General features: G+C 34.9%; 1 protein-coding gene across 1 annotated transcript in view; it reads right to left on the bottom strand.

Moving 5' to 3' along the window:
• Positions 1-15,884, bottom strand: part of Alk (Anaplastic lymphoma kinase) — a 75,138-nt gene extending 59,254 nt beyond the window's left edge. The window contains exon 1 of the mRNA XM_088236608.1: positions 13,868-15,884. Within this exon, the coding sequence (XP_088092734.1) occupies positions 13,868-14,987 (1,120 nt within the window). The 5' untranslated portion in view covers positions 14,988-15,884. The remainder of the gene's footprint in view (positions 1-13,867) is intronic.
• Between the last annotated feature and the right edge of the window lie 2,081 nt (positions 15,885-17,965).

Genomic DNA, 17,965 nt, shown 5'->3' with positions numbered 1-17,965 from the left:
TCTAGTATACGAGGTTTGGGTATTATACTTAAAACTAAACTTTCTTTTACAATTCATATTGAACATGTTATCAATAAATCCTTAAAACTTCTTGGATTCATTAACAGAAGCACAGCTGACTTCAAAAATATCAATACCCTTAAAGCTCTCTTATGTTCCCTAGTTCGCCCGCACCTAGAATATTCCTCTGTTATCTGGTCTCCATACTTTGTTTATTTGTTTATTTGTTTAAATTTAATGTTGTGCACACAGTGCTATGTTAATATAAATCTAGACAATATTACGAACAAAAAATAAACCTAACACAGCACCAATTACGTACACAACACAATATATGAAACAACTATCTAACAGTACAACAAGATGTAAGAAAAAATTGTGCTTTGTGTGAATTTACTAGCGATTGTGTTTTTATTGTTGTGAGTATGAAATGTAGTGCGTGGAGTGAGGTGTATGGAGTGATGTGAATAAGATGTGGTGTTTATGTAGTGTGTATTCTGGTAGTACCTAGTTTAGTATTAATTGTTTCTGTTTATTTTCAAAGAGGCTAAATGATACTAATATTACAGTAACTTTAAACTTTGAAGTAGGGCACACAAAAGCAAATTCTCTTATGTGCTCCAATAATAACAATAATAATATTAGTAATACTAAACATTAATATCTATAAGACTCAGCTTCCGTTTGTAGCAGAGAGCTGAGTCGTTAAAGATGTCTAAATCGTACATCTTCTCAATTTTAGAAAAGTTACTAACTGCTCTTCCTAAGAGCGAATTTTGAGCTGCTCTGGTGTAATAATAATAATATTTGGCTGATTTATATAGCGCCATTTTTGTAAAAAATCACCTCAAGGGCGCTTTACAATTGTATATCTAAACTTACATTCCAACTAAACTTAAGTGATACATTATATTTCCAGATTTAAAATTGAGGGTATGATAGTTTAAAGAAGTGGGATTTTAGTTGGGATCTGAACTGACTGGGACTGTCGATGATTCGTAACCAGAGAGGCCGGCGGTGGCAAAAGCACGATCTCCAAATCTAGTGTTTGGGGAGCGCCGGATTTCAACAAGTTTTCCTCTTCCTGAATCAAATGCTGACCTAAGAGTAGATTTTCTTTGACATGTATTTTCTCTAATACAAAGGTCCGATAGGTATTTTGGAGCCATTTCATGAAGGGATTTGAATACTGTCCAGCACAGCTTGTATTTTATTATCTCTGAGCTTTTTAACCAGTGCAAATCTCGAAGATGTTGTGAGATGTGAGAATATTTTTTTACTCCCGTAATAAGCCTTGCTGCTGCATTGAAAACAGATTAAAGTTTAGTAGTTTGATATTTTGGGAGATTTGCGTATATTCCATTACAGTAATCTAGACGCGATATTATTATGTTCACATCAAGAATATTGAATCAGTTCAACATCGATTTTTAAGAAAGATAGGCTGGAGGTTTGGCTTATCCAGAGACCTATATACGTATAATGAGTTAGAAACTACCTTAAATATATATTTTCTTCAAGACCGTCGAAATAAATCCGACTTTATAGTCCTATTTAAAATTCTCAACTCACTTTTTTGATGCGCCTGAACTACAGAGCTTAATAAAATGAAATATCCCAACTAGAAACCTCAGACAAAACTCACTCTTTCATACCGATAACCATAGAACTAACTATGGTTTTCATTCCCCTATACCCAGAATTTTTAGGTCTGCCAACAAACATACCAGTCTTGATTTCTTTAATAACAAGTTGTCTTCTTTCAAACGATCACTGAATCAAATTCAATTATAAACACCTCTTTCCCGCTTCCACTCCCACAAAGTCTACTATAAACCATTGAGTCTTTCTAATTCATTTTTACTTTTTATGTTTATTCATTTACGTATGTTTTTTTTTTCTTTTTAAAACTAGTATTTTAACCGTATCTTATTTTTAAAAAAAATTATAAATGGTATATTCTGTAATTTATTTTTGTTCTTCAATTTTTATTATTATCGGTATGTTTTCCAATTTATATTTTTGTTTAATTTCTTAATTACTCATTTTATATATTATAATGTGTATTTGTGGTTCAATTTTTATTATTATCGGTATGTTTTATAATTTATAATAATTGTGTCTCATTTATTTACTATTAATGGCATATTTTCTAATCTATTTTTATGATTCAATTTTTATTATTATTACTTGCATGTTTTCTAATTTAAATTTATATTGATTTTTTATATTGTAATTATTATTCTTTGAATTTATTAAGCATCATTTAATGAAATTAAAAATAAAAAAAACACATGAATAAAATAAGGTCCTTCCTAAACACAGGAATTTCCTAGCTAGTCGGGACCTGAAACAAATAAACTCTGTACATTTTAAAACTGTGAAAAAAAAAAAAAAAAAAAAAATAATAATAATAATAATAATTTTGTTATAATAATTGACTATGTATAAATGTGTCCATAAAAATGCCTATTGGGCGTATATATAAATAAATAAATAAAATAAATAAGTAAATTCAAACATTATTTATTTGAGGTAGACATCAGTACATCAAAACACCAGATCATCAATTGGAATGGGTTGATATTGTCGCTGGAGTACCTCAAGGTGGAGTTTTATCACCATTACTTTTTTCCCTGTTTATCAATCCGATAGCAGAAAGTCTCAATTGTTCATATCATCTCTATGCAGATGATTTTTTTATTTTTTATTAATAAATTTCATAAAAAGTACATGTTTTTGTAACATTCTAAACATTTCTACTTTTACACATCTGGTAAATATTATCACTGTAACTCTCCAAAAAAGAGACTAACTCTTGTGCTTGGAGAGTGACTTACGTTGTTTTAGTTGTTTATATATAGGAGTTTATATCATTTTAAATACGAGAACATAAGAAGGAAAAATAAAAAGATAGGACATATAAAGAAAAAACATAAAACAATATTACATTCATACAAATTAAAATTGAATATTGTTTTTACACGTATTCAAAAAAATTCTTATGATTAACTTTAAATTTATTTATTGATATATTATTTTTAATAGTTTTTAGTTCATTGGGAAGATTATTATAATTTTGTACACTTTTGAAGACACAACTTTGATTTATAACTATATCTTCATTGCAGACCTGAAACCAGCAGCGAAGCAATAGAATCGATGTCTAATACACTAAATTGCGTGTCAACATGGACAAAAGAGTATGGTTTACTAATAAACCCATCTAAAACACAAATTATGTTTGCGGGTAGTCAAAGATTGCTTAGTAAGTTAGACGTATCTTCACGTAATCCTCTTAATGTCAATAGTACCAATATTCGCTACAGGAAATCCGTAAAAAATCTAGGAGTACAAATGGATGAACATCTCTGCTGGCGAGCTCATACTAATGAATTAAGCCGCAAAATATTTTTCAGTCAACACTCACTTAGAAGGTTGCAAAAATTCTTACCCATAAATACTAAATGCACCCTTGTACAAGCATTCCTACTACCCATTCTAGATTACGCTGATGTTTCCATGACTGATTTAAGCTGTGAGCAACTCGATAAACTTGAACGACTTCAGAATACATGCATAAGGTACATTTTTGGTCTTAGGAAATATGACCACATTTCCGATTATCGTAGGCAACTGAAATGGCTCAAAATTAGACAGCGGAGAGACTATCACTCCCTCTCACTTCTGTTCAATGTACTTCAAAGTCTTAACGTTCCTATATGCCTGCGTGAAAAATTTCAACGCTTATCAGTTCATGGTTTACCTCTTCGTTCTAATTCTCAAGGCACTCTCTTCATCCACAATTCCTCTTTCTTCTCTAACTCATATAGTGTCCATGCGGCTCGACTGTGGAATCATCCCCCATCCACCATCAAAGACTACATTATCTCTGTTTAAATCACGTCTGAAGAAACATCTCTTCTCTCTTCCTCAATCTCGCCTCCTTTCTTTTTCCCTCTTTTTTCATTTTTCCCATTGAGTAATAGTTTTGATTTAAGGTAATTTATAAACAAATACGTTTATTTCTATTTTTAAATATCTTTAGCTTTTTAATCTTATTTTTTTATTGAATATGTTCTGTAACTTAAATTATAAAAATATTTTTTTTATTTTATTGGTTGGTTGGAAGAAATTGCCGTTTGGCAATAAGCCCGCCAATGAAATAATAATCTTATGTACAAAAAAATTAATAAATAAACAAATCAACTTATTCTTATTCCTTGAGGTGCCAAATGGGTCAGTGCTATACAAGATCCTGACGTCACTGCGACCTGCAAACATCTATTGTGGCGGATCCCCGTGAGTAGTTCTCGACTTTCGCGAACCCAGGGCCGCGATTATAAAGGCTATCTTTTTCGATACATATCGAGACGGTATACTTAACTTCTGTAATATCTCCTCCGTGCTTCCAGGCCTCCGTGGTGATGTGGTCAAGACGCTTGACCACATCACCACGGAGTGACCACATAGATCAAATCCAACCAATGACTGACGTCGAAAATTTAGTCCGCGTTTCTTATTGAATTAAAATTTTTAACAGTTCACATTTATATTTTAAATGGGTTTCTATGATAAAAAGTGTCTACTTCAAAGCGGTTATAAACTCAATAAATCCCAATTCAAGCAAAAAATGCTCGCTTGAATATGATTTTTGTATGACTTTTGACAATTGCCAAGACTGTTTGCTCTACTTTCGTCTGTTCTTATCTACCGAGGTATTAAAAAACGGTTTTTTTTACATTTCGATACGTGTATTCGTTTCTTCGGGAAGATAGCAAAAGATATGGGAATTTTTTTTTTTTTTTGAAGCGGCAACATTTTTACGCCTAGATGCTCTTATATGTTAAAAGAGCAGCATCTAGCCAGTCTAGCTATTGTATTTAGCCGTTTAAATTTAAAACTGACAGTTATGTCAGATTTTAATTCGACTTTAAAATTGTAAATCTTTAAAGTGTAAAAACAAAAGTTATCTTTTTGTTCAATCTCCCCCCGTCCAAGCCCAGATCCGTAAAGTATGTGGCTATTGGGTAGGGGGTGAGTTTTTTTCATCGTCAGGTTTAACCAGTGGTTTTTAGAATATGGGGCCTTCTTTTATGATGTATTTATTTATTAAAACACTTTATATACATATACATAAAGACTAGAAACCATATCTAAGACAAAGAGTAGCCAGAAACTAAAATGTACGCAACGATCCATGGAGAGGCATGCTCGGTGTATGTCTAAGAGATAGAATAAGAAATGAAGAAGTAAGGCGCCGAACCAGAGACGTAGATATCATGGATTGCGCAGCAAAATTAAAATGGCAGAGGGGAGGACACTTGGGTATGCAAAATGATGGCAGGTGGACGCCCAGAATAAGGAGTTCCAGCCCAACCCGGAATTAAATTTAAAAAATGTTTTCGTGTACACATTAATATTTAAAAAAATTTGGAGTAAGATGAAATATCTCAAAAACGCACGCAAAAATAAATAAAAAATGTTAAAAATAGTATTCATTTTAAAATCGTAAATAATGACGTCACTCATTATATCTACGTGTAGTATTTCCGGTTTCCGCTTTAAAGCCCCCGCACCTTGTAAGGAATGTTTTGACCATAGAAAAAAAAGAGTACCTATACAGTATAGAAATAGAGAGTATATAGAGAGTATAGAAATACTTTGTTGACTTTTCAACCAGAGATAATGTCAACTATCTAGGTTTTTCTAAATCGATCTTACCGATTCGATATAATAAATTAGGACTGTCAATTTAGCATACTCCGAATAACAAAAAATAAATTTTGAGGCCCAAAGGGGCGATATTTCTAGGAGCCTGAGATCCTAAGCAACCGAGGCCCGAAGGGCCGTATTTTCTACAATATTACAGTCGGCAGCAACCCACTGTTGTCGGCTAGTTATACATTTAATAAATAAATTAAATACTGTATGCTGGCGATTTTCCTTTGAATCACAGTAAATTAACTTCGTTTAGCTCTGGATCGGAAATTTAAAAATAGAACTTCCGATCTATCGCGCGCCAACTCTAACCGCTAACCATAGAGAGACCGAACTTTTAGACATACATTTTGACATAAAGCAGGAAGTTACGTCATCAAACATAACATGGTTATCATATACGCGCACACTTACACAAATCTTTTTTTATTTTATTTATTTAATTACACAATACGTGGGCAGCCTCCGTGGTGTAGTGTTTAAGAAGCATGACTCACTCACGGAAAGTTCCGAGTTCGAATCTATATATATATCATTGATATATTTTTGAATATATTGATATCTCAATTGGGATAAAGAATAATTTAAGAAATAAATACGCATCTAGAGATTTAAATTGCATGAGCTATATGAATACGCCCAATGGGCTTTTTTAAGAACTATTATAAAAAGTTAAATTCCTGACGATAAGGTAGTAACCTCGAAACCGGTCGAAGTGTAATTTAAAAAAATAAAAGTGGTTTATACAAATATATAAACAAATAAGTGTAAATTAATATTTGTTAAGATATGAATATTCATTAAATAACATGTTGGAATTGCTGGTACATTTTGTGGGAATATTTTTAACGTAACGGTCACCGCCATGTTACAAATGTCCGTTCTAAATTTAAACCCGGCACATGCGCCAGTAGCCAGTAGGAGTAGAATAACGCCAAGATCGCGCGGGATTTGTTTATGGAATAAATTTAAAAATCGAATTAAATCATCCATGTTTATTTTCACAAAGAGTTTTTCATGGCGAAGATAAAATATGATTTTCTTAGTACACAAGCGCTTCACGCAAAAAATCGTAAACAAATTTTGAATAATGATTATTATTTAACATATTACAACAAAGATGGAGATCATTTTAGAGAAGGAAATACGAGTGTCCAGCACATGCGATCCGTCTATAAAAACAATGAAGCTATTGCTTGCCTTAAGACATTTGAATATCAATCCTGTTAAACCAAAAACTACCTTTTTTTAAAAATATTTTTATTTATTTTAACAAATGAAATTAAAATTAATTAATTAAAGAAGCGTAGAATCATATTTGAATACATTGGACTGTGTCCGAAAATCCCCCCACTTTGCTCCACTTTCGCCGCGCGCATTCGTGATGTCATTCACGACGGGAAAAAATATAATCATAAAACAAATGCTTACATACCTTAGTAAAAAAAAGCAATGTGTTAATTTCTCTAAAATTTTATTGTGCACCCTAAAATATCTATTGACACAACAAAGTAGATAAGTAAAGAGTCATTTAATAAGAGAAATTGAATGAATGAACTTTAAACTTAAAATATAAAACAAAAAAACAAATTTTACTTTACATGAAACAGATATTTTTATATCATGTTAAATAATATTTGATGTTTTAAAGATAATGTCGATCAAGTGTCCATCGCAGAGTTGTTTAATCCGAGGTCCAATTTTCATTAGTTCTCTTATTATATGAGCAAAGTAGGGTAAAAAAAATACTACCCTGGCAACACTAACGAAATGTGCATTTTATTTTCTTTGGAAATCTGACAGATGGAAAAATAATTACATTTTAAAGAATGCATTTGCTACTGATACATGCAGTTGCTACTTACACATGGGTGATCCCATCGTGTTTCTTTGAGATCCCAGCAGTATTTCTACACTTTTAAACGACACAACACGGCATAGTTGAATCGGAAATTGCGTACTGAGCGACGTCTATAAAGAAGTTAATGGGTCAAAATGTAAAACTACTCCTTTAAGAATAGTTTAGTCGCCTTCTGTTTGATGCGCGTTTGCGGTTTCTGGACTATTCTTAATTCTATGCATTTAACATCGCATAAACTTTTTTTTTAAAGTCTTTGTGAAAGTTATTGAATTAAATTATTAAATATAATATTTCATAGTGAACTTTGTAATCCAGTGCCCCGAAATTGAAGAACATCCTCATTGCATCAAAGGTAGGTCCATCACCGTTCTCCTATCATGACTTCAAATATTTCCAACCTTGTACGAAATTCGTTTTTTCACTACAGTCCGCTTTTCGTTAATACTATTACATACGCAAAAAATAATAGAACGCGAGTCATAAGTAAAAGTAATTAAAAACATGCACAATGGGGTAAGTCGATATTTTTTTTTCGGAATTTTGAAATGAAAGGGGTCTAAAAAGTTGCCTTTTGGATTACTCGGAATGTAAAAAATATTTATTACTACTTTTGGCCCTTACCAGAGCTTGAAATTTTCAAAAAAGTCGATTGGTTGCGGTAAACCGGCTGTCATTTCGTATTTAAGTAAGAAAATCAATCTAATTAAATTGTATAATTTTCATTAAACCTTATTAAATAAGCATCTAAGGGCGTGAGTTGCACTTTGTTTTGTAATAAATGGGTGGCATTGTTTTAATGAGCCATTGTTTTCGTCAATATTAGCCAGGCCCTCAACGGAATCAGTTCCGCGGAGTGTGAACTTTTTCCATTTCGGTAGTTTTAAAGCGTGTTTGAATTGGTAATGTGATCAAGTGATTTTTTTGTTTATTTATTTGACAATATATATACAAATAAGAGCGGGCATATTGCCTTAAGGTAATTTCTTCCTACCTACCCAAACCGTTCAGTTTGAGAAAATTATAGATACATAGACATATTGAATCTTACAATTTTATTTAAAAATTAAAAACAAAGATTAACAAAATAAAAATATATTTAAAAAAATAGCACTAAACTATGAAGAGAGGAGAGGGGATGGGAAAGAAAGAAGAAGGATAAAGGAACCATTTAAATATTTAGATAGTGACATTACAATCTTGACTTAAATGTAAATAAAGAAGGGTCGTCTCTAAATTAGTTATATCTCTACTTAAATAAATAATTTTATCAACATAGATAAATAACAAAATGTACATCTTCTCATGCACGCACGCCGATTATTCCTACTTTTGACATGTCCATCTTCAAGTATTTGATGGACTCGGTCGTGCCACGTCTTTCTCGGTCTTCCTCGTTTTCGGCATCCATCAACATTCGCATCGTAGATCCTTTTAGCCGTTCTTTCGCTGTCCATTGGCTCTACGTGTCTAAGCCAACGCAGCACCCCTTTCTTGATTCTGTCGAAAATGCGTGTCTCAGCCTTACACAGTTCACGGATCTCGACATTTGTGCACCTATCATACATCGTTTTACCACACATTTGCCTGAGGGATCGCATTTCGACAGCATTCAACCTAGTTTCATCATCATTTTTCCGATTCCATACTTCGCTCCCATACATTAGAGTTGGCACTAGAACTCCATTGTAAACTGCTAGTTTAGCCTCTTGCGATAAACATTTGTTTGCCAAAGTAGATTTCTGTGCACCGTTCACCCTGTTCCCGGCCCTCACCCTCCTTTCAATATCTTTCAGTCATTCCATCCCTAGTAAACATACTTCCCAGATACACAAATTCTTTTACCTGATTCAGAACATCTCCGTTCACACTGATCTCACGTTTAGTTATATTTTCATCCCTTTCAAAAACCATCACATTCGATTTATCAACATTCATTAAGCACTAAGCATAAATAAATCAATAAACCTCGGTTGAGGGGCAAAAAAGTACAATTTACAAAAAAAATATTTTTTAGGTTCAGTGTGATCCAAAATGCAAGTTTTTAGACCCCTTTCACTTTGACGTCTAAAAAAATAAAAAAAACTTCAAACATCATTGACACACTCTAATGCACAATATGGCAGGCCTATAACAAAACAATGTAACTTCTGTTATTTTTCATTCCACGTTTGAATTGTTTGCAATTTACCTCGCTTTGAGCGGGCAGCGTGGGTGTATGAAATAACACCCATAAATCACTTCCTATAAAATTGAAGTATGATAGTATAATGGTGCCCACACAAAAACATACATTTAAGAAATATTACAGCGATATTTTTTACGAATAAACACTACTGTGATTGCTATAATAAGTATCGCGTGTGGGGTTCGCGGAATTTTTTTTTTTTGTTTTTTTTTTAAATTGTTTTTTGTTATTATTTCATCATCTCATTATCATACTTTCCGCACACGATTGTGCATAGGGCACTGCATTGCGCTGCACGAGTTGAAGTACTCTGTTATGCTGGAGATGGTTTAGAAGAAATTTCTGAGGTATCTTTACTTAAGTAAGTCCTGGAGGGGGAGATTTAGCAAAATGCAAACTCTCGCCTTCCACACAGTAGCCAGAATCTTTATAGACCCGGGCTTGGAGGACGAGAACTCTTCTCGGGGACCCGTCACAATAGATCTTCACAGATTGCAGTGACGTCAGGAGCTTGCATAGCACTGACCCCCCCCTCTAAGAATAAGAATAATGCCTTAAATTTATTTTTGTAATGTACATAAACGTATTAAATAAATAAATTAATTTTTCAAAACTTTTTGTCTAAAAAAAAAGTTTCCTGTACGAGCTTGTGAATATTCTTTTTAAACTTCCAACCTCTATCACAACACGGGCTCTTCGTTCTAGTAATTAGAGAACCCTTTCAATACCCATTCACCGCTCTAATTTTCTTGCCTTCTCTTTCACAGTAGTAGCTGCTTGATTGTAAAATAATCTACCAACTAATGTCAGACACGCCCCGCCCCTTCTTTACAAAGATTGAAATGTGACTAGCTAAATATTTTTGTTTTTCCTTTCTCCTTCGTCATTCCTTCCAATCCCCCCTACTCTTTTCATAGTATTGTTGAAATTTAATATTTATTTTTGTTTGAATTTTTTATAAAACTATAAGATTCTGTATTAACATACCCAGAATCAAAGAATTAAAAATAGTCCAGAAACCGCATCAAACAGAAGGTGACTTAACTACTCTTAAACGAGTACTTTTACATTTTGACACATTAGTTTTTTTGTAGACGTCGCTCAGTACGCAACTTCCGATTTAGATTCAACTATGCCGTGTTGTGTCGTTTTAAAGTGTAGAAATACTGCTCAGATCTTAAAGAAACAGGATGGGATCACATTTCATGTGTGAGTAGCAAATGCATGTGTAAGTAGCAAATGCATTACTTGAAAATTGAATTATTTTTCCATCTGTCAGATTGTCAAAGATAACAAAAAGCACATTTTGTTAGTGTTGTACTTTTCTCATCCAATGATTAAACTAATGAAAATTTGACCTCTCGGACTAAACAACACCGTGGTGGACATTTGACGGACATTTCTATTATTATTTAAATGACTACGAAATATTATTTAAAATGACATAAAAATATCAATTTTATGTCAAATAAAGTTTGTTTTATTTTTTAAGTTCAAAGTTCATTAATTAAATGAATCTTTTTAAATGACCGTTTACTTATCTACTCTTTTGAGTCAATCAATGTTTTCGCGTGTACAAACTGAACAGTTCGGGCAGGTAGGAAGAAATTGCCTTATGGCAATATGCCCACCCTTATATGTTATTAAAGTGTATAAGTATGTAAATAAAATGTCGAATAAATAATTGAATAAAAACATTTTTAACAAATTACAACAGGGGCGGAGAATATTTTAGAGAAGGGATTTAGAAGTCTAGGCATTTACAGAGCTTATGACCTGTCATTGACTGTTTTTTTTTTACATTTTTGTTTTTTATTTATTTAAAACATGTTCAATTACACGTAGCCGACGAAGATCCTTCAAATTTTTACACAAATACTTACATTTTTATTTAAATTTGTTGCAACAGAGAGGGAAAACATATTCTAGGAGGGAATATTGAAGTCTAGGCTTTTACAGGGTTTTAGACCTGTCTTTTTATCTTTATATAATTTTTTTTTGTTTTTTTACAATTTACACAAGAGGTAAAACAGAGTATACAAAAATGAAGGATAATTAAATAGCAATGAAATACATATACATACTTTGGCTGGTTTAAGTGGCCACTTTACACACTGTGTAACATTAACCATTCTTCCTTTGTTTAAACATCTACATTTCCTCAACAGCAGCATCCGGTGAGAACTGTCATCAAGCGGAGGCGATACGGTTGGCTTGGCCATGTGCTGCGGATGCCTCCTGAGAGCCTCAACCACGCTTGCCTACTTTACAAGGCATCAGGTTCTCGACATTTTGGACGTCCTCTGCTGACAGTTCGTCGGCAGTTCGTGTCAGAACTACGGGACGCGAACCTGACTTGGGACCGAGATGCCTGGAGGATCGTCGTGGGCACCAGATGCTCCAACTATGGAGTGGTCATGGAATGATGATAATTTCCTCAACTCTTCCATACGTTGACTTTTGTGAAGTAAAAGAGCTGAAATCTTTATCATGTGGGTGAGATTCATCTGGCCACTTCCACTTCCAAACCAGTCAATTACAGGTCATAAGTGCTGTAAATGCATAGATCTCCATATTCCCTTCTCAATAATGTTTTCCGTTTCTGTTGCAACAAATTTAGATCTAAATAACTCCCTAGGGAAGAAATCCAGCTGGTCTGCAACATTTGAACATACTCAAAACATTGTTAATGAAATAACGTTTTTGCTACCATTCGTGTTTGAAATATGGTCATTAGAATGAAAGATAATATCCGACAATATAATTTGCCAAACTCACCGTGAAAGGGCAGTGATAGTAGTGGAGTTTTATCAAATGTAAATCGCCACAGCTGGCACACCTTATCGTTCTGGCTGCGATAAGCTCCCACTTGCTATTTAATGATGCTCACGCTTACACACACCTGAACACTTACTCCCACACAAATACACACACAACACCTCTACACTTACTCTCGTACAAATACATACAAACACACCCTTTTGTTGTACCACAATTTAATATGTATGATTTTTATTTAGAAACTTCGCTGGTCTGTCTTTGAACCGTATCTTTTTTTATGTTATTAGGCATATTATTGTCGACTGTTTGTTTCTGGAAAATAAATAAATTTATAAGTCAACTTGGTGGTGCCCACACAAGGAAATGTGCTCGTTGCCGAACGAGAAAAGCTGCCCGAGGTAGCTATCTGTAAACTGGTAGCCTTACCATTTTTGTGCTGAAAGAAAGTAATCCAGAAGTTCATAATATGCACTTCATTGGAGAAAATCGCCATATGCGAAATTGAAATTTTACTCGTTATTTTTTAAAACCTTTTATTTTGTATGCCTGAAACCGATAGGAAGACCCCCGGATTTTAAACGGTTTCGGGTATGAAGAGGAAGTACTTACATTATCCATTTTGATCAAGCAAAGCGATCTCTATAGAATTTAGGTTACGACTCTTCCCGGACCTGTAGGCTAGTGTTTTATTTTATTTTATTAAGAAAACATTCAGTCATATATAATAAGTATTAAAAACAACATTTTTTTACATAAAAAGACCAATTAAGTTTTAAATTAAGTTAATTAAGTCACAAATTATGCAAAAGATGTTGACATTAAATGTGCCAAAAAAAAAAAAATTCAAGTTGAAAATAATCATTTGCGTTTTCCATGGAGGTTATCGTTGGTAATAAATTAAATACCCAATGCACACTCTGAGACATCAACGCACACACATGAAGGCACATATAAAACATACATAAACATATACATTACATGCGGCACATATACATAGCGTAAACCACTCAAAATGCACATTCAGCAACTATCCCAAATAATCGACTCCATGAAGAAATTTTCTGTACAAATGCAACGTGCAGTTAAAAATGTCTACATCAATACTGAGTCCATTATAATTTCTACGGTCGTCTAATGAATGAATTCGAGGTATAATTGTTTTTACAAGTTGGTATATAAAAAAGGGAATTTAATCTGGTATAGCGAAGAGAGAAGAGAAAAGATGCGGCGAATCAACCATATTATTTAGAATTTTGAAAAGAAAAATTAAATCACTCAGTATTTTTGTCATATGATTTATAACACTGTCGTAAACTCACCATTTTCATTGAAGTCGGCATCTGTGTCCGGCCCACGTAGGGCGTAGTTCTGGCTGCTGTTTTGGCTCAGAATATCCGCTGGGGAAGTGACCTCGAACCCTCGGCTGTTGTTGGTGCGGTTCCACAGCCAAGCGCACGGATTCTCGAAGTCACACGAGATCCCCAGCACGGCGCTGGCTGACGCGACCCCCATCGAGTTCAGAGTGTTAGCGTACAGCGGATCGCTCAACTTCTTGTTCAACTGTCTGATTTTGTCCGTGTACCTAACTCTGGATTGGTCGAACTGGCCGCTGTTGTACGAGTTGACGAATTCTCCTTTGCTCACTGGGGTCTCGTCGAGATTCGGCAGATACGCGTCGTGATCATTTTGTATGTTCTTATTCGCTTTGTCCTGCTGCCTTCTGGAAGCGAGTTCCCTCAAAGAGCTGCCCGGTCTTCGACCGACGGGTTTGATAGCGTCCAAAGAGTCCTTTCTGCTGAACGCGTTCACCGTGGCGTTGGCCTGAAGCGCTTCCAGCTCTTTCCTAAAAGACCTCGCGTCCGATGTGAACTCCCGTCTCTTGAACGCGGCGTTCGATTTATCTTTCTTGAGGATGTCCTCGACAGATTTTTCTAGATTTCTCTTTTTGCTCGCGGGCTTCAGACCTTCCGGATTATAGTTCTCGAGCTTCCGGAGCAAGTTCACCGGACTGTCGACGAGCTCTCGCTCTTCGAACTCTTTGTCGCTTCCAGCCATGTCCGAGACTTCGAAGTGTCTTCTCTTGTCGAAGACTGTGAGGCTGGAGTCTTCCAAGTGCCCGTCGGTCTCTGAGAACAGAACTTCGGCGGGTCGGCTGTCGTATATTCTAGAATTGGTGTCGAAATAGTCGATTTTGCGTGTTGTTATTTCGTTTTCGAGACTTTTATCGAACACGGCGTTCGATATGGCCGCGTCATACCCCGCGGCCGCGTCTCCATCTCCACCCTGCAGACTTCTCTTGACCATCTCGTCGTCGTAGCGCAAGAACTCCTCCAGATTCTCCGCGAAGTCATCCTCTTTGTCGACTCCCCGAGAGTGGGGAATGACTCCAGCGACCAAAATCAAAAAATAACAAACGCGAGCCTTTCGACAGTGCGCCATTTATATTTTTATGTGCCCAGCGTTATTTGCGACCGCGGCTGTCGGCCAATGAGGCATCCATACTTCGTTTTTAAAAAACATAATTACTCGTTCGTTCCGCAAAACAAACCGACCTCCTTCACACGCATTATTGTCGATTACATCTAACCGCGATCACAATACAAGCATCGATTCCACAATAAATATCGCTAATACACCTTTGAGTTACGACTTACGAACAATCACACAAATTACATTAAAACTAACAGATATTTTGATAGTCAAATAGTAAAGTTTTCACTAATCTTCCGATCTACGCATCTGGGCTCGTGCACAAATCACTCCTGTCGATTTACGTATTGGCCTAAAACAAAAAGAAACATGCTCGTGACCACGGGCCGCGCGAACCCTATTTGACAACCGCGATTCGAATCACTCCCTTAAAAAAATCTTCAACTCGACAGTCCTAAGGGCACCGAACAGGTTTAGTAAATCACCGTGACCTTTAACGCCATTTTAAGTTATACGAAAACTGACCTTACGTGGCGCCCCGCGATCAAGTCGGGAAAGAAAAATAACACAGGACAAATAAACACGCCGTTTTATTGAGAGTTTAACTGACTCGCTATTGACGCGTCGCTTCCCGGAGCACGGGTAGTAAAATAGTTAATATGGCACCCGGAGATGCGAGAGCCGTGCCGATTTCCGCGGTTTCTCGCGCTGGGCCGGGGGTTTCGCGTCGGGACGCCCGGGGTGGCGGCGGCGGCGTTGCGCTCGGCTCCGCGTCAGTTTTCTCGTCTGCGGGGCGTCGGGCAGGTCTGCGAGCGCATTTTCGGCGGGTTTCTGGATTTAGATCGGACGGGATGCGAGGAGCCTGTGTGCGCACTGCCGGCAGCGCCGCGCGGGAGTCTGCGGAACTAGACTGGACCAAATAATCATTATTTTCCGGGAGCTTGCAGCGCACAACAGGTTCGGAGACTGTACCACAGAGTATGACGCCGGGGTTGCCAGGGTGCCGGGTAGGAAGCGAGACGGGTCGGAGTAGTTTCCTAACACACTTTAGTGTCGAGAAAACAAAAATGTTTATTTCATTTAATCAGTTTATTATTATTCATTTATTTGAGAAAAAATTACATATAATTGCGTACAGAAATGAAAAATATATTAAAATGAAAATTGTAAAAACATTCACTGCAAATTTTCCGCAGTGATGTACGCTGTTGATTAAGTACATTATAGATACAAAATAAAAGCAATTAAAAAATTGAGAAATGGTAAAAATTTAAAAGTCGTAAATAAAAAATTAAATCAAATGAATTTAAAGAATAAGAAAAAATATATAGTTCTAAAAAAATATCGTAGAAGGTACAAAATATAACAATGAACATACCTACATAATTAGCGACATTGTATAATTAAAGACGTACTGCCTATAAGAAATTTATTTATTTATTATACGGCACAAATGCCTTTTGCAATATAAGTTAGTTAGATATACAAAAACATTTAAGTTTGTAAGTGAAAATTCTTGATGGAAGTTCCTTGTAATTTATTATATAAATAAAACACGAGTGATACTTTAATCCACAAATTTGGAATAGTGGATATTCCAAATTTGTGGATTAAAGTATCACTCGTGTTTTATTTATATAATAAAAGGAATACAAAAAATAAAAAACAATATTAAAACGCGGATATAAAAAGAAAAAAAAATAGCACGAGAAAAATATACAATACTAAACTAGACTTACGTAAACTTTTTAACGTTCCTTTTAAAGCACTTTCTCTTTTTCTTTTTTTCTTCTCTTCCTCTTTTTTAAAACTGCTACTTTCTTTAATTTACCTTTCTTTTATAAATGTAAATAATTCAATTTGTTACAGACGTAATATTTCTTTTTTCATATATAAATACTGTTTGCCGTTGTATACTTTTCTCGATTTTTTGTTCTTTTTTTAAAAATATTATGCAATTTTTTTTCACTAGTTTTATTGTAATTACGTAAAAGGTCCATGGAACCGTAAATCTCCACAACAATAAAGGTTTCAGCTCTTTAATTTCACTAAAATCAACAAATGGAAGAATTGAAGAAATACGGATGTTCAAACATAGGCAAAATGGTGAATGTTACGCAGTGTGTAAAGTGGCCACTTAAACCAGCCAATGACAGGTCATAAGCCCTGTAAATGCCTTGACATCTTATTTAAGGTATTCTCCATCCTTGATGTAATTTGTTAATCTCAATGACTCCCGAGGGGGTAAAATCAGTATTTTGTCTACAAACATTTGGACAAACTCAAATATTGTAATGAAACCAACTGGTCCAAGAAGAAGTGTAAAAATTGAAAATTTGTTTTCAGGCGTTGCCTAGTATGTAAAATAATTCAGTCAGATGAATCTCTTCACAACAATAAAGGTTTCAGCTCTTTAACTTCACTAAAATCAACAAATGGAACAATTGAAGAAATACGGATGTTCAAACATAGGCAAAATGGTGAGTGTTACGCAGTGTGTAAAGTGGCCACTTAAACCAGCCAATGACAGGTCATAAGCCCTGTAGATGCCTAGACTTCTATATTACCTTCTCTGAAATGTTCTTCATCTCTGTTGTAATATGTTAATGTTATCAGCTCCCCAGGGAGTTGAATCCAGTCCTTGTCTACAAAAATTTGGACACATTTGGACAAACTCAAATATCGTAATGAAACCAACTGGTCCAAGAAGAAGTGTAAAAATTGAAAATTTGTTTTCAGGCGTTGCCTAGTATGTGAAATAATTCAGTCAGATGAATATCTTCACAACAATAAAGGTTTCAGCTCTTTAACTTCACTAAAATCAACAAATGGAACAATTGAAGAAATACGGATGTTCAAACATAGGCAAAATGGTGAATGTTACACAGTGTGTAAAGTGGTCTTTGGTTTGATTCAGGACATGGTTGACTTGAAATATTAATTCAAAAAATATTTTTACAATATTATCCTTCATAGTTCCTGTACTA

The sequence above is a fragment of the Micrasema longulum genome, unplaced genomic scaffold, assembly GCF_059751315.1.
Source record: "Micrasema longulum isolate JH-2025_06_02 unplaced genomic scaffold, ASM5975131v1 h1tg001583l, whole genome shotgun sequence".
Taxonomy (NCBI): Eukaryota; Metazoa; Arthropoda; class Insecta; order Trichoptera; family Brachycentridae; genus Micrasema; species Micrasema longulum.
Note: the sequence above shows the minus strand (reverse complement) of the source record. Positions and strands in the feature narration are given on the sequence as shown.